Raw genomic sequence first — 23,021 nt, 5'->3', positions numbered from 1 at the left:
AACTCATTAGAAATATTACTCTCTCCTTTCAACCGAACCCGAAGCAGGCTTACATAGAGAACCTGAGACCATAAGCTTCTAGAGAAATTATTTACTACCCTGTGATCTCACACACTGAGCTAGAAACTTAGGAACTTTTTTTGTTCTTAAAAAGCTATAGAATCCTAAGAGGGCAAAACATGTCAAACAGTAATCACGATATGATAGATTCCATGAGAGCAAAGTAGTAACATACTAAAAACAGTAAAGATCACACAGGTTTTTAAGAAAATATTTAGCTGAATCAAAAAAGTTGAGTACTTAGGTTATGAAGGATCAGAGTGGTAATATGTGTCAGTAGTAGGATTCAGGAAGGAAAATGACATGTGTGAAGTAAGAATTAGCATACTGTATGCGAAAAAGTGCTAAGAAATAAGAAAAGTTTTGAGAAATGGCCAGTGGCTTTGTATGCAAGGCGAAATCATTTTTACTTTTTCCTAGGAAGAATGGTAACCCACTGATGATTTTTTAAGCTGAAGAATGACCTAGTCGTACTTTTGTTTTTAAAAATAACTCTGAGGTATATCCTGTACTTAGTAAACATACTTTTGAGGGCTTGCCTGTAAAACAATGTCTTTTGACCTCTTGACTTATCAATTTACTATCATAGTGTCTGCTTGTCTGAACATTTGTCTCTAACACTAACGTTGGATTTTCCCCTGAGCTGTGCTTTCCACTTCCCTTTCTCATGGCATCTTTCTTTGGCCAGATCAGAAAAGTAACTCTGATTCAATCCAGTCCTCAAAATCTTTATCCATTCTTTGTCCACTAGAAGTTGTCCCCGAAGATTAGAATTGTCTAGAAAAGCAATGAACTTGTTCTGTCAGAGACATCTCCACTAAAACAAACCCCTTAAAAGTCTGGTAGCCAATTCAATAGGGGAAATAAAGTTATTTTCTAAGTGGAGACCTCATTTCAAGAAAGTAGAGAGCTTATTATCAAATACCAGAGAATGCTCATGTCACAGTTATATAAGCCTCACACCATAAAACTTAGATGAGGCTGCTGTGCTTCTACTTAGAGGAACATTCCAGATTCTCAATGTTTTTCAGACTTTACATGGCTTCATGGAATTACAGACCCATAGCTTGTTCACAGTCTAGGATTTTATTTCTCATCATTAACCTTACTTGATTTGGATCTATAACTGACCAACATACCTGAAAGGATTTTGAATGACTGTTGGCTCTACACTGTCATTGTTCCCAGAGGTAAATCGTTAGCATCTTCCTCTCAGAAGGAGCATTTAAAACTTTTCATGACAGAATATTGTGGCTAACCTAGGATTTGATATAATGGGATCGCACTGCAGGATTTAATATAAAACAGAACAATACAGGAATTCTCAAAAGTCATTCTATAATAGATGAATTTGTTTTAACTTGAGAGAGAGAAATGATGATGATACATCAAATTCAAAGAATGCGTAGCCAAATGGGTAGCCAATTTTGTCACATATTTCCTAAAAGAAGAAGAGAAATAAATGTACATTGGGGGAATGAGGATTCCTGTTGTTTCCTACCAAGTCATCATGAAGAAAGAAAAGAACACTAGAATGATATGAATCTTGAGAATTTGGCCACCTTTTTGGTAGATGCTTTAGGTAAAAAATAAATACAACTATCCATTTAGCGTTAGTGCAACACACAGCCTAGGCAGAGGAATAATTCATGTCATCTGGAGAACTACCTACATATATTCTTTCAAACAGACTCTGTACAGAAGACATGAACAAATCAGATTTGCTGCCCAGGTCTGTTCATTCAAATCCCCCACAGAACAGTTTACATGATCACAGTCTGCTCCTGGAAGCTCTGTCATGTATTGAAAAGTACTTGGGGAGGCTTCTGCTCTTGGATGTCGAATGCTTAGGCTACATCTTTTTTAGATTACAATGTTCACGTGAGGCTGTGTAAGGTTTTGATTGTGTGAACCATCAACAGACTTCAAGACTTAGAAATGTAAGCAACGTCACCAGACTCCTGTTCCAAAATCTGAATTTCCTATCTAATGGAGTGTTTCAAGAAGAGTGGAATTTCATCTTCACTTGGGCTTTAGCAGAGGTCTTTCAGGTGCTAAGAACTCTCAATCTCTAAACTTGTCCTTGTCTATTCAGCTCATTGTGTATAACACAGAAATATCTGTGGAGATATTCTCTTGGAAAAAAATGGAGGAGAAGAAAGAGAAGGGGGAGTTGTTAGGAGGAGGAAGATGGGAGAGGGAGAGGGGAAGGAGAAGACAGAGAAGGCAGAGATGACAAGGGAAGGAGGGAAAGAGGGAGGGAGGGAGGCAGGGAGGAAGGAAGGAAGGAAGGAAGGAAGGAAGGAAGGAAGGAAGGAAGGAAGGAAGGAAGGAAGGAAGGGAGGGAGGAAGGGAAAGGAAGGAAGGGAGGAAGGGAGGAAGGAAGGGAGGAAAGAAGGAAGAACAATTTGTTCTGTGAGCATTTCTCCCCAGAAGCCTTCTTTGGCCATGGATAGCTATCCTAAAAAGTGTCAGAGCTGCCATGCAGAGCAGTGTTTGAGGCCTGGAGGCACGACCTTGTGGACCTACACCGCATTGCCCAGTGTTCTTCCAGCAGCTTCTATCCCAGCTCCAGTGACTTGTTAATCAGAAAACTCACTTGGGGTTCTATTTTTATCAGTACCAAAAGCCCAGGAATTACCTCACAAACGTCTGAATGTGGTGTATGTGGTATTGCTAAATGATTATGAACATACTTAACTGTCCAGTTCTTAAAATTTCAAATAATTTATCCATTCTCCCTAGTCTATCTGTTCAGCAGGTTTAAGCATTCCTTAGCAAGAGACCCTGGAAAAGAAGACTTTTTTTCCTAAAGTGTGGAGGACACAAAGAAAAAGTGTAATGGTACTACTTGTTGGAAACCTTTCCGCCTGGTTTCAGGGACTGTAGCCTTGCCAGCAGGCAAGAGAGCCCCAAGACTGGAGCTGAGCAAGGAGGCCTTGGGAAAATAGGCCACTGAGGAGACAAAACCTGTCCCCCTGAAAGAGGCGCAGCTCCTGCCTCCCTCACATCACCCTGCTTGGCCCTGGAGGATGGCTGATTAGTCAATGATGGGTAAGACCCCTCGATGGCAGAGGCACCCTAAGGCAGACAGTTGCAAGGGGCCATAATGGGAAGTACTTGGGGGACACAGAGAAGGGACAAAAGACCCTCACCCCTCAGCTTTGATATGGCCAGAGTCCTCATTCTATCTGAAAGAAGTCTCCTTATCTCTTAGCTGCTCTGCCCCACCTGCCTGGCTCAGGCTTGAAACAATGCTAAAGGCAGGGACAGCCCTAAACTGGATCTGGCAGTTCCTGGGGACAATTAGTCCTAGAAAAGAAATGCACTAAATCCTATGAAACTTTCTTTGCTAAGAATGCCCTCGAGTTAATGAGTGAGCACAGAATGTTTCCCAGGTTTCAGGGCTGAATGGGCGTCACCCTGTCTGCCAGACCCTGACCTGAGGCAAATCTCTTGTGTTCCTTTGATTGTTATCTTTGATCTTTATTTGTTTTCTGTAAACATAGCCTTTGACAGTGACTGGTGAGCTTTGCAGCTGTGCTATATCCCCCTGCACTTATGGTTCTTGATAAAAACCACTTCAAGAGAAGGGCTAAAGGCCTTCTCCACTAGAGGGAAGTGCCACCCCTCTTTCCCTGGGAGACTGAGAGAAAAGTGTCTGGAATGACTTATTTCCCCATCTGCGACGACCCAGAGCGTACTCTGCGCAACAGAGTCTGCGCCACTTCACTAATCATACATAGTTCTTTTGTTATGTCATCTATGATTTCAAGACAGACCATTCCCATGATTTTGGCCTTTGTTTCTCAGAATTAATTTAATAACTCTGTAAGTCAGGACTAAATTTCATGTTTGGTTGCTTGCTTTCCTTATAACCTAAAAAAAAAAAAATGTGTAGGGTCATTTTGTGCTTCAAATATCAGTTAAGTTGTATGTGAAAATACTTACATTTTGCAAGCTCAACTACATAGTGTATACAGAGAATTTCGTAACATTTACTTACATATTCATTCATTAAACACTAATTGGCAAGCAGCATACCAGCAGTGTGCTGAGTAGAGTACAGAGTAGAATGGACATAGGCTTCTGCCTGGTACTGATTATAGGGCACGAGGAAATACATATAAATTAAGGTGCTAGATAAATAAAAATGTAATTCAAAATGGATTTAGTCTTTGAAGGAAAAATAAAAAGTTATCGTGAGAAAAACATAATGTACATGGCAAAGAAGTTCTCTCTAAGGAGGAGACATTGATGTTAAGACCAGAGGAATGAAAAAAAATAAGCCAAGGGAAAAGTGAAGTTATAGATATGCTATCAAAGGTATCAACATATGTGAGGTTCGTGAGGAGGAAAAGACTTTGACCCTTTTGGGATAGCAAAGAATAGACAATGTGAGTTGGGCATGAAAGTATGGTGTGAACTAGAGGGACAATGAGGTTGCAGAGTCAGATTATGTTTGCTGCCTAGAGACACTTTTAGTAAACTGGTAAAGATGTGTATGTAGGTTGATATACAAACATCATGCAATTAACAAATCTAATTATTGGTATGAAGTCTACATATTGATTTTATATAAGAAATTCTAGAAAAGCTAAAAAATATGTATATTACCCAATTGTATAGCACACAGTATCTCCATATTACATATTTTATACCAAAATATTCTTAAAATTTAATCTCTGATCATTAATATCGATTTTTAAATAATTATTGTTATAGGTCAATGATATGAATCTTCCAAACAGTGCTCCCACTTTCAGATTGACATCTACTTTACCTTTCATATCCCAAGTTAGGTAACTGCATACAGACTCTGCCAAGTATCCTTCAGAGGACAGCAACACTGAAGGAGTTAGTGTCTCAATCAGGAAAACAGAAACAACTTAGCATTTACAATAGAGGGAATTGGTTACAGGGGTGAAGAAAGGGCAGAGATACAACCAGAGGACAGTGAGTAAACAGAGATTAGCAACAGCATGAAACCACTCAAGTTATCCTGGGAAGAAAAAGAGAAGAGGCAGTATCTATGGGAACAACTCATGTGAAAGATGCAGGATTGGAGCAAAGGAACACAGATTCTGCCTAAGACATCACCTGTGCATACAGAGAGGAATAAGAATGTTTTCATTCCTCCCTTCCTCCTGTAACACTAGTGCCTCCAGTGGCAGGAGCCAACTAATATGAAATCTCAAGAAATGCAACCTGGAGAGTCAATCAGCCTCCAACATTACAAGGCAAAGCAGAGGCGGGGCCAAGAGAGCAATAGAACTGAGGCCACAAAAGTCCAGGGCAGACTGAAACAAAAATCACAGACACCACCATTTCTTCTTGAGAGGATTCTTAGCATACTGACTTGCACAATTAGCATTAACTCCAAAACTGGATAGGACCCAGTTTCTTGGTATTTACTGTTGTTAAGCTTGGTGAGATAGTGTTTTAGTTTCTATTTCTGCATAACAAATTACAACAAATTTAGCCAGTTAAAATTCATTTCATCTCATAAAACTATTCCTTTGATAGCTAGTAGTTCTGTAGATCTGAAGTCAAGGCATGGTGTGGCTGACTTCTCTGGCTTCTCTGCTCAGGCTGAGATCAATGCACCAGCAGGGTTAAAATCTCCGTAGGCTAGGGAAATCTGCTTCCAAGCTCTTTTTTGTCATTGGCAGAACTCAGTTCAATGATCAGCTTTAATTGCTTGCAGGTCTGAATTGCTCAAGCCTTGCTGGGTGTAGCTGGGGGCTGCTCTCGACTGCTATAGGAAACCTGAATTTTTTGCTGTTTGGCTCCCTCTATCTTTAAAGCAGAAATAGGTGTCTCAGAGGAGCACCACACAGGGCGCTCCTGGATCTGAGGCTTACTGCCCCAAGCCAGCGGAGGAGGGAGTGGGGCTCTGAATCCCACAGAGCCTGTCCAAGGGTTGTCATGGATGGGGGAATAAACATGAGTCATTGCAAACCCTTCTCTGCCAGGAGAGGGGACATGGCCCTTCCCTCTGTGAGAGACAAGACCCTGACCCCCTGTGTCCAAAGGCTTTTATTGAGAACCATATGCACAGGGGTATACAGCAAAGCTCATCAATTAATGTCAAAAGGCTATGTTTACAGAAAACAAATAGGGATCATAGATAACAATTGAAGGAATGCAAGAGATCTGCCTCAGGTCAGGGTCTATGAATAATGTAAATCTCCTTCCCAGTATGAGCCCATTATATGAGCTTTTGAGGGAAGAACAAAGCAGGCTTAGAGGAACTTACTTCTAGGCCTGATTGTCCCTGGGAACCACCCGATCCTGTTTAGGGCTGTACCTGACTTTAGCATTGTTTCAAGCCTGAGCCAGGCTTGCAGGGCAGAGCCACCAAGAGATAAAGAGACTTCTTTCAGATAAAATGAGGACACCAGCCATGTCCAAGCTGAACCTAGGGGTGCGGGCCTTTTTGCCCTTTCTCCATGTCCCCCAAGTCCTTGTCCTGCTGCCCGTACTGGCCAATGTCTGTCTTAGGTCATCTCTCCTTGTGAGAGAACTTATCTGTCATCAACAACTGACCATCACAGGGTCAGGCAGGGTGATGTGAGGGAGGCAGGGGCTGTGCACCTGCCACGGGGACAGGTTTCATCTCCTCAGTGGCCTGTTTTCCCAAGGCCTCCTTGCTCAGCTCCAGCCGTGGGGCCCTCTTTCCTGTCAGCGAGGCCACAGTCCCTGAAACCAGTCAGGGCATCGCACATCAAATAGGGCTCAAATCCTTCAAATAGCTCAAATCCCTGGCTTCCTCCTCTTTGAACAGCCAGAGAAAACTCTGGTTTTAAAAGGTGTATGTGTCACCAGTGTATTTTTTCACAATATAGTATTTCCTGTAAGCCAGCCTTCGATTCCCGCTTCAGTTGTCTGACCCAGACCCTACAAATGGAAAGCACAGAGCTACCTGTACAACCTCCAGTCCTACAAATGACACTGGAACCAAAAAATAACAGGGAACCAACACAGACAACTATGCTATTTACTCAGTTTTGTAATGCATATTCCATCCAAATCCATACTAAACTAATAACAATTATAATCACTCAGAAACTATCAGTAATTGCATCACATAAGAGAACTGGGGGATAACCAACCCAAGTACCAAGAGTCCAAATCTGGTCCCATCTGAGAGGCAACAGGGGCAGCCTATGTCTTCCAAGGCAGAGTCAGAGGGTGGAAGCACAGTGTAGGTCTCTCACCCTGGAAATGAAACATGCAAAATGTCTCCAAGTGACTCGCTCTCAGGATGCGTCATCTATGGTCTGCAGTCCTCTGCTTTTATGTTTCTTTTAGTTGAAAAGTCCTGTTGATTTTGCACAATTTCTCATAAACATGTTTTTCTTAATTTGGTTAAGCATATGCTGCTTCCTCAGTCCTAATAGGCACATGTTGTATGCATCAGCTTTGATAGGTGGATATTTACATCAGTTCTGATAGACATGTTGTTTTGTGCGCCCTCAGTAGATAGACGTATGTGGCTTATGTTGCTCTACTGCGCATGCTCTGAGAGGGCAGTGTTACCCTTCAGATAAGCATATGTTACCTGTCACACTCTATTGTGCATGCTGAGAGGCTATATCATCCTTCTGAGTCATTGCTCTACTCTGCATTCTCTAAACATGGCTTCAGGTCCTGCTCTCTACAGTATGCAATCTCCTTTTCTTAAGGTCAAGTGTACTGCATAACGTGACCTAACCTAATCATGGGATGAAGTTCATCATGTGTTACGCAGAGCTTCTACGCTGGTAGGTGGGAGGGTAGGGAGTGGAGAGCTTGGATGAGCATAAAATCTTGAGAGCTATCTTAAAATCTGTAACTCCACCAACCACAGACATGATGGAAATAAAGTTCTACCTTGCAATTTTTCCCCCTTACCTAACCAAAAAGTTGTGGGAGAAATATACAAACTGGATATGAACTATTGGTTATTGGCCTTGTGACTGGACTGTGATTTGTAACTTGTGCCTGAGAATTTTATGTTGTGAAATTTATGTAGTATTTTTACAGAACTAGAAATGATGTAAATAATGCAAGAGTTTGCCAAAAAGCAGAGATTATTCAAAGAGAACTTTAGTTTAGTGAACCTTTCCTAATGAAATATGATAATTCCAATTAACATAAATTGAAGTCTTATGTCTAGGAAACTGGGAAGAGCTTATTGCTTCTAAGAACTATAATTGATGGGGTAACTAAGCCTATACTTAGAAACTCACTTGTGTGGTTACTTTATCTTCATTCCTTTGTGTAATATTTCCTTTATAATTCTGCAAGGAATACCTTGTCATGAATTTAGCATACCAGCCATCTGAACTGTTTCTTCTAATTGTCAAATTGGTATTTAAGAAGGAAAATATCACCCTGAACAAGTTTACAAAGGGCATCAAGGTACTAGCAGGTAAACCTAGTGTTATATAGTCTGACAAAATAGTGTATACAAGCAGGCCAATATCATCAGTGTGTGACCTGTGAGTTGCATGAGGTGCTGCCATAGCAGGCCCTCCCTTCACCCCAACACACACATGGTCTAAAATCCTGCTGAGGCTGACTTGAATATTTAACCATTTTTCAACAAGGGGATTCCATATTTTCATTTGCACTGGAATCTACAAATTATGCAAACAGTTTTCTATATAAACAATAAAAATATTATAATACATAGTTTGATAGTGTGGAAAATTCAAGCTTCAATTATTTTAGTAAATTTTAAGCAGGGATGTCCATCCTGTGGTCCATGAACCACATGCAGCCCAAGATGGCTATGCATGTGGCCAATAGAAAATCATAAATTTACCTAAAACTTTTTTTTGCTCATCAGTATTCGTCAGTGTCTGTGCATTTAATGTGTGGCCCAAGACAACTCCTCTTTTTCCACTGTGGCCCAGAGACCCAAAAGATTGGACATCCAGAGTAAATTTGGCCATCAGTTCTGAGGAAAGTAGTTTAAAATATGGCATTAGATTGATGTGAAACTGACTGTGACCACTCGGATTTTTTTTTTTTACTACATTAGAAACTCATCATTTCAAGTAGAAAATTCAGGAAAAGTACATTATATCTTCAAATATTCCTGTCAATTGAATGAAAAATGCTAATTCACAGGGTTGTAAACTCATTTTAATAATAGACACTGTTTTGCCCAGATTGTAATACATTATTGGTGATCATAAAATTTAATTGATAGTGATGTTTGTTAAACAAGCTGCTAAAAGAGAAAAATGTTTTAATTTTCCTATCTAAAATAATCAACTAAAGAATAGAACTGTTTATAGCAAATGATGTAGCCAGAAACAAAAATATAGCATATTGATTGTGAGTATGGTTGTGAAGCCTCATTGCCTGCATGTGTATCCTGGCTTTTCCATTTTCTAGTTCTGTGACTACAGATTGGAGAAAAGGGCTATGAAATAACACTGGTTTCATTTAAATTATAGTTTTCATTTAATTGAAATAATTTAAGGGTAATTCTCTCTCTTGAGAGACTCATATTTTCAATTTCCTATTCTAGGTCCATATCTGGATAGCTTATAAGCTTCTCAAATTTAAAGAGTTTAAATAGAAATCTTGATCTTCCTCCAGTTCCTAATTGGTCTTCACCACTGTTCTTCAAATTAGTAAGTAGTAACTCCACTTAGTCCAATGATAGGAATAAAGCCCAGGGATTATTTATTATACTTTTTATTTTTTTTATTCCAAACATATGGCATATAAGCATATATCATAGGCTCTGCCTCCAAAAACATATCTCAGAAGTAACCTTTACTCACTATCTTCACCATTTTCACTTCAAGCCAATCTATGTTTACCTCTTGCCTAGACAAATGTTAGCTTCCAACTAGTATCCCATCTTTCATTCTTTCCTCCACTCGAACTTCCTTAAGAGTCTATTATCTACATAGTATTAATGTAATCTTTTTATAATATAAATCAAACCATATCATTTTCCTATTTGAGATATGAAATATTCCAAGGGCTTCCCATCACTTCCAGAATTCATTCAACCACAAACAAATAAACAAGCACATCATCTTACATCATCTTGCCCCTGGCCATGTCTATGACCTCACTCCTATCCACTGATGACCTCTCCTTATTCTCTTTATCCACATTGCCATGCTGCTGTCGCTCAAATATACAAAGGATATTCCTGCTTCAGGGACTTCTGCTACCACTTTCTTCTCCTTGAATGCTTTTTCCTCACATATTCAGATTAATTTAGATCCTTGATCACAGATTTCTCTAACCACTTCTTCCCAGACAGCCCTCCTTATTTTTCCTTATTATTTATCTTGTAAAATCATGTCTTTAAGCCACTTATTGCTAATTGTTATTCATGAATAAATTCTTAATCCTTTACTAAAGTACAAAGTATGTGATGTTAGAACTTTGGTTTTATTGTTGGCTAGTTTACTCCTAGCTATTAACAATAGTCACACTTAGAAATTAATAAATATTTGTTGAGTGAAGACAGAGCTACACAATGTCCATGGAAAAGTAGATGACCATATTTTCATAAGCTCTGGTTTGAAAGAATTTATTTACATTATTTTCTTCAAATATAGATTTAGAAAGAAAAAATATATTTTTTAAAAAGGTATAAAGTTTTATAGAAATGACTGTAATAATCTTGGCACATATTAAGTTTTCATAAATAACAGTGAGTAGTAAGTCATTATGCTATTCATGGTAAGCATTCAGTACATATTTGACAGATGAATAAATGAATAGGAGATTTATTGGTAAAATAAGTAAGCTATGGTAACCACAAAGTTAAGAGAGAAATAAATAAAATTAAAAGTTTAGTAAATTAAAGCAAAGGTAAATATTTGAAATGTCTATATTTTTTCAGTATGATCTAGCAATTATAGAAAAGGAAACGTCCAATCATTTATGAGGTGTTTCATTTTGATTTAATTTTCTTGTAGCTAACAAAGAATCTTATCAGAAAGATCAGGTGAGACAGAGTGATATATTAGGACAATACTAATTGCTATAACAATAACATCCAAAATTTATTTATATTTATTTAAAATATATTTATTATACTAACCTCTAGCTTAATATAAATTTATTTTTTATTCACATGAAGTACAAGTGAGTGTTTCTGATTTCAGTTATTCTTCACATAGAGATTTGGGAACTCGGGCTGCTTTCTTCTCATGGCTTTAACATGTGTTTTTAGGGGTCACTAAATAGGGAAAGAGACTGAAGTTTCACGCATAGAAGATTCTTTTAGATCAATCAGAAAATGGCACATTTCTTGATGATTCACATTTTACTGATTAGAAGTAAGTCACATGGTCACACATAAACACACAAGAGTGACTGAGACATTTATCCCATGAGGAGAAGTAAATGGGATTATTGAACATGCAGCTGGGCTTTTAACTAAGGGAAAATAAAGCAGTTTTTCTAGAATAAATTGTGTTGTCATATATATGTGTGTGTATATAGACATAAATATACACAAACAGAGAATTGGGCAAAAGTGGGTTTACAGTTTTGAGTGATATTCTTTGAGTTGTTAAAGCTATTTCAGTAATCATAACCTGATTGTCTTTAGCCATATAAACAACTGTAAACCTACTTTTGACCACTCCTATATATTTGTGAGTACATGAAACACAGAATTTTTCTTGTGTATTATTATTTATTAATTATTGTATTATTTATTTGTATTATATAAATCTACTTTTGACCACCCCTATGTATATGGCAACAAAATTATACATATGATTTGGGTTGGTAATACTTGGAAATATGACAAGATCTTTTTTACCAAGTTCAAAATTAGGAAAATAAATTCACCTTAGAAAGTTAAACTCTAAAAAAACTTCATTATGGATGTGAGCTTAGATGTAAAACATAGGAAATAACAAGTATAGCTTCATGGATGCTAGAGTTTTCACCTGTAGGGATGAATGTATCAACATATCATACATAACATTACATACAATGATATAATAGTCTATACCATTAAAGAATATATCAGAGTCATGGAGACAAATGTTGTCAGTGTCAATGTAAAGCTGTGTAAGGAGAATTAATAAGTGTATATCATGTGTTGCAGATCATTCTTATGCAACTATCTTAGCCTGATGTCCTTAAGCATTTAGATCACCTAGTTTTACATGGTCTAAGACATGTCAAGGAAACCTGTGACTTTTGTGTAGCTATGCTGACCCAAAGAGAACTTGTTGATCACGCACCTTTGAGGGTTCCTTAATCCTGCGGTAGGGAGTACTCAAGGTAGTTATGTAACAGCTTCTGATTGTGATTCAGTAGGAAAATGCTGACAATGACATGCTAATATTTATGAGCTGTCCAACAGCTACATTTTCACTGTAAGCTAGTATATTGACATTCTGGTCTCTATTCTAGGATCGTGTGCATTTTTATTAATCTTCTGTCTTTTCAGGGCTTGCTACTTATGCTAAAATGGAGAAAAGGGCAAATCTTTTGGTTTTTATAGTTTGGAATCATATTACAAATTTTTTTTCTTGTTGTTTCTTCTATCACTTCTACTTTCACTTTTTACTATTTTATACATGTTAGAATTTTAAAGCAGTTATGTAACATCAGGAAACCTATGACCTTCACAAATACTTCCAGGTATGATTTGAAAGTGACTAAAGAATATTTAACTGTGAAACAAAAAAGAAAAAGAGTATCTAAAGCAAAATTTACATTTTGTGCAAATTAGGTACCATCTTGGACAAATACTAGAACAGTGAAGCCAGGTAACTACTGAATATGTCTTTAGTGTTAGAAAATAGGCATGTATTTGTATTTTAAAATATATTTGAATTGTATTTTCTTAAAGTTTAAATTCCTTCAAATAGTATAACTAATTTTTAACTCTTCTTTTAGTGTTACTCTGATCCATTTGTGCTTATTTATGCAAGCATAACAATTTTCTTTCCTATAAACTAAAAACAATTACTTTATGTAGAAATTATTTAGTAAGTGTATGGCAGAAATTGGCTATTCATGTCAAAGCAAAAAACATATAAGGAACATTGCTTGTAAACCATACAAATTAAAATAACTTGAACATCCTGAGAAAATGTTTTCAAATTATCCATTGTAGATACTGAATTTTATACTATCTTCCAAATAAATGTGACATTTAGAGCAAAAAAGTTTATAATTTTTAAAGGAGCCATTAGATTCAGTTTGACTCCCATACATACAAAACTTTTTATTGAAAAAAAATATCCTCAAGGCAAATACAAAGTAGTATTTTGACTTAAAATCAAAGGAATTAAGAACAACTTTAGCCATTCAATTGAGCATATCCAAAATTTGAAAATATGAATTAATTTTGAAATGTACATAAAATTTACTATAGAAATTTTATTTTCAAACTAAATAAGATGAGGTATGGAGGTATTTAGTATGACTATAAAAATGCAAATGACCTCAAAACTAACTTCAAAAGTTATTTTTCAGGGAAAAGAAGAAAAAAAAAAACTCTGAGTTTAATTAAGGTGATTATTGTTTGCAGGCCTGCTTCACTGGGTTTCTTTGTGGTGGTGAAATAAGGAGAATTAGCTGTTTTACCTCCTTCTCTCAAAGAACTGATGCCATTTTTACACAAACATATATGGTGTCCTCTTCTGAGACTTTAGTCAGTAGCTTTCCATCTCCAAGAGCTACAAGACTTTGGACCATAATGAATACTTACGCAGTTGATCAAAGTAAGTAGATGAAAGTAAGATATGGAGATGTTTGCATTTAAAAAAGAGTATATACTGAAGCGTTTTCTGAGGTACATGATATATCAGGAGCACAAAACTGTCTTAGAATTCTTTGGTTAAATGTCACTTTTTAAGCTTTGTTTTAAGAATATTGATATACTTTAGTAATAAATACTCTTTCTAAAAAAGTACAGAAGTGTTCATTAATAGTTTTTATTCTGAAATATAAATTTGGGAAGATAACTGGACCCCCAATTTCAGTTCATTTTGTTTTAACTATCAGTAAAACTTATATAAAATGGCTTTGTACTATTTCCTTCATTGTGTTTACTTAATATCCTTTAAATGTTATATATAAATGTCTAGTCCTATAAATGTATTAAAAAAGTCAGATTTTTAAAAATCTAGTTTTTAATTATGATGAGGTATTTTGATAAATTGAATATGTTTTAAATTTTCTTATTTAATTTATTAAATCACATAATATCATATTTTAAATAATATATTGTATGTTAAATTACACATTAGTTCTTCATATAGTCAGTGCCACTCAGAACAATCAGAATGAGAACTATAGCCCTTAAAAAGATACTCATTCTGTAAGGAAAATATTTTTGAAGGCTGATATTATAACCAGAAGGTCTGACTGTTCTATTTTTTTGTCTACAAATTGTGTTCTTTTAAGAATTAAATTAAAATATAATATGATATACAGAATATTTTACCTGTTTAGAAAGTGAAATTATATTTTCTAACCTTCCTAATCCAACAGATTAGTCATTGATTCTATAAATGATAAAGAGTTGTAAATTATCATGTTTTAGAATTCCAAGGAACCATTTATGCATAATTTATAATATGTCTATTCTACCTAACAGCATTTGTTCTGACTTTGGCCTTCCCATGGAGTGTGAATAATGAGTTATATAGTCACTAAACTTCCTTATACACTTTTATATGCAATATGCTTTATAGAGCCATATTTGTCTGCATAGAATGGTTGTGAGATGGCAGTGCAATTTGCAGAAGAGTCAGTCCAGGGCCAAGGTTGTTTATTTTTTCTTCTTTCTTTGTGTTTTTCTTTTGCTTTTTGGTTTTTGTGTTTTGGGTTTTTTTTTTGTTGTTGTTAATTTGGCTTTTTCTTCTCTGATGGTTCTAAAGAGAGAGACATTTTCAAGCATGATATCCTTTCAACTGCTGATTTGTCAGTATTAAGTATCAATATACCCTTTGGAAGAACTGATTTCTACGAGACAGCTTTCAGCAAAATATAGTCTTTCCTCTTCCACAGATGTTTTCTCTTCTCAGTCTCTGAATTTTGATGTTCATGATCCAACACAACTTGTCTGAGGCACAACATCAGTACCACGAATGCCGGTGCACACTTCAGCTGTCACACCAGGATACTTTTTCCTCGATAGGGAGAGAGGATCTCATTTATCATCTCCTCCTTACGGACAGATTTTATTTTTCCTACTCAGTCTTTGTTATTTGACAATGATCAGACTGTTGCCTTTTCTGCTATCACAGTGAGTTGGGTAATTAGTGGCTTTCCAGGGGCTGATACTGAGTTAAACGGGCACTCATCCCTCTCCCCTGGATTCCCGACCACAACCGCCCCCACATGCATACCTCCAATTGCCTCTAGGGGGGCTCAAGAGGATACTGAAGAATATTCAGCTGTTTCCTTAATTTCAAGAAGAGAGTACTGGAGATCGCTAAGCTCCTCGATGTCTCCCATTTCTCCTGCTAAGATAATTATATTTAAACAGGTAGCCGTCTTAAACTCATCAACTCTGCACAGGTTCACTGCACAAACCTCCATTCCCAGTGAATATCAGATTATTACTGAAGCATTTAGCAACCAGAGACTCACAAACACCAAATCACAAACTGCTGATTCCTTAAGTGAATTAAGCCAAACATGTGCAACATGTTCTATGACTGAAATAAAATCCTCTCATAAATTCTCAGATCAAGTTTTGCATAGCAAACAGTCCCATTTTTATGAGACATTCGGGATGAACTCAGCGATATTAGCCAGCTGGTATGCACTAATGGGAACTCAAACTATCACTTCTGGGCATTCGTTTTCTTCTGCTACTGAAATAACACCATTAGTGGCATTCACAGAATTGCCATCTTTATTTCTGTCTAAAAAGAGTACAAAAGGCATAATTTTATCCTCATCCTTGGAGGAAGCCATTACCCTATCAAGTAATTTGGATGTTGATTTATGTTTGGATAAGACTGGTTTATCCATTGTCCCTTCACAAACTGTGTTTTTAGATCTGAAGAATCCTGATTTGACTTCAAAACTGACTACTGATGATCTGCTGCTATCAAGAAACATTTTTAAAATATTGAAAGTGGGAAAATATGGTATAACTATGGGTCCCACTGAGGTGCTGAATCAAGATGATTTATCAGGCATGAAAGAGAGTAAATGATCTCAAAAACAGTTCAAACTTCTCACAAGTGATAGTTCTCTGGATTTTGAATTAAATTTACAGAGTCACCCAGCAACTGTACATTCAAATGACCTCAGAAACAACCCTCCATCTTACATGGCCTCGATGTCCGATATTTTAGAAGCAACCTCTAACATTGCATTATATACCATTTCACCAGCTCAGTCACTTCCAATGCAGACTTCTTTCCCCATGTCTGTATTTATGCCAGATTGGCCATATTATACAGATCATCTGACTTTAACATCTGATTTAAGAGAAGAGTTCAGAACTTCTTCAGAATGGCCCCTGAGGGAACGCCAGCCCGGTGTGCACGACTGGGAATCTGCTGCTGTAGGCCAGAGGCTTCCCATCACTAGATCTCTTACTTTGTCTTCACTGGAGTCCATCTAGTACCTCGCCAGCTGATGGTATCTGGTGAGTTTCTCAGTTTCAGTTCAATAAACTTTTAGAAATGAGTTTCTTTTCTACAGAGCAGAAAGAGCCTGTTGTAGTCACCAGGTGCTCTAAAGAGCCTCTTTGTAATCAGGGCAGCAGCCACTCAATGAAGATGGCACCTGCTGTTGTACCAGGCACAGATGGTTATTCTTTATGCGCTGCCACAAAGGCTACTGGATCAATAGAAGAGTTTCTGGGAGATGGCTATACTGCTGGCAAACAATCAGAAGCTGAACTAGTTCAATCCATTACAATGGATCTTTCAAAGTTTAGGAATAACTTGTATTATTCTCATTTCTTGAAATAGCTTGTTAGTCATTTTGAACACAACATAACATACTTTCCAGTGGTGATATTTTATTTTTTTTTAATGGGAAAGATGAAGATATTAAGGGAAATTTGTTGGGTTTTCCCATCTTATGTGGTTTGGTTTATCATTTCTCAATGCAAAGCTGTGATCCCTTCATGACTATAACTCAGAATATAAATTAAATACATGTCTTGTATTTAACAAAATACCACATAAATATTGAAACAAGATAATATTCCATCTGTGAACTTGAAATAATTAATGAAAAGATACTTTTCTGAGATAACTGTTCTTACTTTAAAACATTTTAGAAATCACTAATCTTCTCTACCCTTGTAATTGCTATCAAATTGGAAAGCATGCAAAAAAAAGTTTAATGAATTTTACTTAGAAAAAGAAGATTTTTTACATTATTTAAAGAAGTTCTGTCTTGTAGGATTTCAAGTGTAATTGTGGCAGTGAAGTTAACTTTCATTCAATGAAAAGGTGGTTTTGTATGTGTTTATTATTGTATGTGAGTGCTTTAGAAGAGACACATATAATATCTTATAAATGTTTACATGTGTAAATTTATGTCTGGCAACTCAGTAATATGAAAGACCATATCATCATATTTATTATATTCAGTATGATATGATTTTCTTTACAAAATTTCTAAAAAATACATAAGTTAAATTATAATTTTTTTAAAGATTGTGTTTATTTTTTAGAGAAGGGGGAAGTAGGGAGAAAGAGAGGGATAGAAACATTGCTGTGTGAGGGAAACATTAATCCATAAATGTACCCTCCCACACGCCCCCAACTGGGGACCTGGCCCACAACCAAATTATAAGTTTAAATGAAGTATTCCCCTTGTACTTTTATAAGTGAAAGCTTTTTGTATAACTAGTATGACTCATCAGAAATGCCTAATACATCACTTGTCACATAAAAGTTTCTTAGTAAATGCAACTGAGTACACCTTCTACTCTTACACAGTTAGTCCCTTAGAAATAATCAGGAAATCTACATGTATAGGAAATCAAATCCTAGGCTTGCTCTTTATGAACAAAACTTTGTCACATTCCATTTTTCCCATTCCCTCACTACAACAGTAAACAATTTTTGACAATTTTGACCTGCTCCAGTTCTCTCAGTCTCCTCTCAGTTTTACTTGCTTTGCTCACTATTTTAGATATGATAATCAATTATTTACAAGGTACATGTTGGCATTTTCCAATATGTTCACCCACTGTTTTTGTCATGGCCAAATCAGGGAATAGATTGCACACTCTAATTGAATATTTGGGAATAGTTTAATGGAGTAACTGTTTACAAAGATATTGGTAAAATTTCAGGAAAATGGTGAGAGATATTATGGTTCTAAAGGAAATAGTAGTAGCAGAATATCATTACTACACCTACACTGAGAGGGATAAAATAAAAAGCAGTTATCAAACCCCAGAATCTAAGAAGAAAAGCTACCAGTTTACAGAAACCATGAACTTTAGGAAGAGGACATGGGCAATCCAAGGCCAAAGAACCAGGAGGGAACGAGGATATATAGAGGCAATCTCACTTCTCTCTTGTCTTCTAGTACCCTCCTGGTGCTTTTCAGTGACCAAACCAACCAGTAGCTAGAAATTATCTTTAAAAACACATCTGGCCTAATCTCTTCGTGTAAAGGAAAGATGGGGTAGTGATGGGGGCATCCCATCCTGCAGAGTCTCCCCAGCTGCCACGGATGAGGAAATAAGTCATTCCAGATGCTCTTGGTCTGCCAGGAGAAGGGGGTGCTGATTCCCTCTAGTGGAGAATGCTCCAAGCCCTTCTCTTGAAGTGGCTTTTATTGAGAATGTTATACACAGAAGTATACAGTATGTATGCAAAGCTTATCCATCAATGCCTAAAGACTATGTTTACAAAAAAACAGAGATCATAGATAACAATTGAAGGAACACAGTGATTTTCCTTAAGCCAGGGTCTGGTAGACAGGGTGACGCCCATTCAACCCCAAAATCTCGGAAACTGATCTCATACTATGTTCAGTCCCCAAAGATTAGTACTCATTAACTTGAGGGCATTCTTAGCAAAGTAAGTTTCATAAGATTTAATGTATTCCTTTTCCAGGTGTAATTGCCCCTGGGGAACTGCCCAGATCCAGTCTAGGGCTGTACCTGCCCAGTCAGGTGGATGGAGGAGAGCAGACAAGAGATAAGGAGGCTTCTTTCAGATAGAATGAGGACTCTGGCCATGACAAAGCCAAGGGGTGAGGATCTTTTGCCTCTTCTCCACATTCCCCAAGTCCTTCCCTGATGGCCCCTTGTGACTGTGCCTGTCTTAGGTTGCCCCTGCCATTGAGGGGTCTTATCTATCATTGACTAACCAGGCATCCTCCAGGGCCAAGCAGGGTGATGTGAGGTTGGCAGGGGCTGTGCCCCTGGCAGGGGGACAGGTTTTGTCTCCTCAGTGGCCTATTTTCTCAAGGCCTCCTTCCTCAGCTCCAACCTTGGGGCCCTCTCTTCTGTTGGTGATGCTACAGTCCCTGAAACCAGGTGGGACAGTTCCCAACAGGGTAGGACACAGTAGAATGGTCTATAGTGCTAAAATCTTGATAAAGTTCCAGGACACTGCCAAAATATAGAACAAGTGTATAATTAATGAAAGAAGAATTCCTAGTATTCTTCTAAAGTAGACCATTGGGTACTATTATTGTTCCTTACATGCTACTTCCATACTAAAACACTAAGTAAGGTAGAAAGCCTGTGATTCTGGGTTCCCTTACTCTGGTGGATTCCTTGGGTTGAAGTGGGTTGCTGAGGAAAAAAAAAAAAAAAAGACCCTCCAAGCAACCTTTTGTAATAAGCAAAATGAGGCTTCATGAAGGTACCTCTATCAATATGTTTCTTGTTATTTTGAACTATAGAATTGCTGGTTCTGTAATATTGTGACAGCTCTCTTCAATTGGATCAGAATTGTCTTTCTCACACATCCTCTAAACCAAAGCAGCCTTGTGATTTGGTTTAACTCATGAGGCAAATGAAGTTTTAGAGAAGAAAATGTATTATTTTCTAATAGTAATATGGTTTTCTTTTCTTATTCTAATCATTTGGGAAGAATGTAACAGAAAGCAACCAGAGCTTTCTGATCCAAATATTCTCTAGTAGCAATGGATAACAAAAATTTTACAAAATAAAGTTTTCAGTTTAACTTTTCTATTCATAGTCATAAAATTCTAAATTAAAATATGCTGCAATACAATGTTAATAAAACTCTAGTAACTGACAAAGGGATATTTTATCCAGGAATAAAAATATGAGTCAAATTAAGACATTTAATGATATAATTTACCACATCATTAGGTAAAACAACATTGACAATTTATTTACTGAGTATTTTTCTTTTGTTTTTACCATAAGGATTTACACTATCTTCAATTTTTTTTGCTATTTATTATTAACAAAATATAAAAACACAACAATATTCAATGTTATTTTTAAAGTTGAAACAGAAGAGGTAGTTTCATTAAACTCATAAAGAATTCAAAACACTTTATGTACACATGTGCACATAATTTATACATACCACTTAAAAATCTAATGATACAATGCATTAATTAATTTAAAAAAATACTACTGCTGCTTAAAATTATGCAAAGTTTGCAAAGTAAAGTTTATTGAATAACCAAAAAAGTAGATAAATGATGATATGGTGTCCTTGTCTGAGGTCTGAGACTTCTGCCCTTAATGCTACATAAACACTATATTTTAAAAGTATACAACAATTTCAAACAAGTTAAAATGGAATAGTATTTAGAACTTGATCAAGTCATTTTGAAGTGGAAGAGAATAACCAGGGAAATGTTAAATAGGTATGGCAGTAAGGGAGCTTGTATGCTTGTACAATATATTAAAATAAATTGTAACAAAATAGTATGGTATTATTGCAAAGATGCATAAAAAGGAAATGGAATAGGAAATCAAGATACACATGATAGGTATAAAATATGTAAAAAGGGGAGATTTTAATTGATAGAGCAAGATTTTAATATTTATTAAATTTGGTTGATGCATTGTTATTTTGAGAATTATTTCTACCTTACACCAAAATAAGTTCCATGAGGACTAACTAGATAAAATTTCAAAAATAAGTATTAAATAATTAAGATAAAATATCAGTTAATATTTATTTGATCTCTAAATGGACATGTTTAAGCCTGACACTTGTGGTCTTTGGCCTGTGGGTAGGGCCCAAGTCTCTAACTCTGCTAATATGAGAAGTAACTTGATTTTCCACGAACATAGTTTTTCTCACTTCTTTATACTATTGTCAGTCACTTGTACATAGGAAGTTGATAAAAAGATATTTCTGTTGCCTCCCAAATCTATTTATACTTGCAGCATGTAGTTTAGTATGACAAGTTGTCACTTTTATGTACATCCATCAGCAATATTTTGAGATGTTATTTAATGTCAATAATTAAGATATTACTCAAACTACTCGACAATGTTATCATCTAAGATTAGCATAACATATGTTCTTTCTTAATAACCATGTTTCAGTTAGCAACACGTTTTATTGAAGGCACACAATGCCCTGGTCTCTGTTTATGATATAAGTGATACACTACTAAACAAAACAGATGCTTCCTGTCCTCCTAGAGCTTAATTTCTAGCAAACACTAAGCATAATAAATCTGTATTTCTATATTACCTGTTATATATAATAAAGTATACATAGTGTAGTTATAATAAACATATAGAGTATATATGTAGGCATATATATAATATATAATATTTGAATTTTATATCCTAAGTAGATTTATCTTCTGTATTACATATGTATTATACAGCATCTGGCAGAAGTAACTCCTGCTTGAGTGTGGTTGGTAGGGTAAGTGAATGTTTCACACAAGATAGACAACAGTTTGAACATTTCACTTAAAATGTCATATGATGCTTCAGTGTGATATTGTTATGTTACAGAATTTATATGTATTTTATATATATAATTTTATATAATATATATTTACATAATATATACTTATATATAAAACTTTATATATATATTATATAAATGATGAGATAGCCTGTATATATGATGTGATAGCCTATATAAATAAAAGAAAAAATAGAGCCAATTAGAAGAGCTGGGTATCACAAAGTCTGGATGAGAAACAACAGTATGCTCAAGTGTGATCTCTTTGAGGAAGCCATCTTGAAAGAGATTAGAGCTATGTAAATACAGGGAAAAAAATATCCCACACAGAATAATCAGTCAATGTTGCATTAAGGAGATGTACATTTGACATTTTTCTGAGAACATCAGGGAAGCCATGCGGTAAAGCAGGTAAGCAACAGAGAGTCTTTTAGAGGATAAAGTCAAATTAATAATAAGGTGAGGAAAACAAAATCAGATTCCAAGAACTTTAAGCCATTTTAAAGGCTTGTCTTGTATTCTGAATGAAACAAAATTATTCCAAGGGTTTGGGCAGAGAAATGACATAATCTGGGTGATACTCTGGATGCAATATTGAGAATTGATTAGTGGGTGGAAGTGGGCAGACATATAGGCAGGTAGACCAAGTAGGGCTCTGACGTCCTAGTCAAGGTGAGAAATGACTATGGCTCAGATCAGCTAAAAGCAATACAGTCTTGACAAATCATTAGATTCTGAATATAGTTTGAAGGTCAAGCCAACAAGATTTGATGATTTATTAGATTGTTTTATTTATGTTGGTAACTTGTTTTATTAAGCAGAAAAAAGTATCTTAAGCCATACTCTGAAGACAAATAAAGGAAAACTATTCAAATCAATTTTTCCAGACATGGTACAAGTACGGTTGTCTTGTATTTTATTAGCTATAAAACTGTTTTGCCCTGGCTCAGTGGATTGAGTGCCAGCCTGCAAACCAAAGGGTTGCTGGTTCGATCCCCAGTCTAGGGCACAAGCCTGGGTTGTGGGCCAGGTCCCCAGTCAGGGGTGTTCAAGGGGCAACAGCACATTGATATTTCTTTCCCTCTCTTCCTCCCTTCCCATCTCTAA

General features: G+C 36.3%; 1 protein-coding gene across 1 annotated transcript in view; it reads left to right on the top strand.

The window, feature by feature from the left end:
* EYS (eyes shut homolog) overlaps positions 1–23,021 on the top strand; it is a 1,478,297-nt gene that overhangs the window by 739,718 nt on the left and 715,558 nt on the right. The window contains 5 exon segments of the mRNA XM_054568619.1: positions 13,586–13,777; positions 14,930–15,006; positions 15,008–15,201; positions 15,204–16,634; positions 16,637–16,666. Of these exon segments, the coding sequence (XP_054424594.1) occupies positions 13,586–13,777; positions 14,930–15,006; positions 15,008–15,201; positions 15,204–16,634; positions 16,637–16,666 (1,924 nt within the window).

Source organism: Pteronotus mesoamericanus, unplaced genomic scaffold (genome assembly GCF_021234165.1).
Source record: "Pteronotus mesoamericanus isolate MK-2021 breed Mesoamerican mustached bat unplaced genomic scaffold, CSHL_Meso_final contig_20, whole genome shotgun sequence".
NCBI lineage: Eukaryota > Metazoa > Chordata > Mammalia > Chiroptera > Mormoopidae > Pteronotus > Pteronotus mesoamericanus.
The sequence above is the reverse complement of the archived record's forward strand: the minus strand, read 5'-3'. Positions and strand labels throughout refer to the sequence as shown.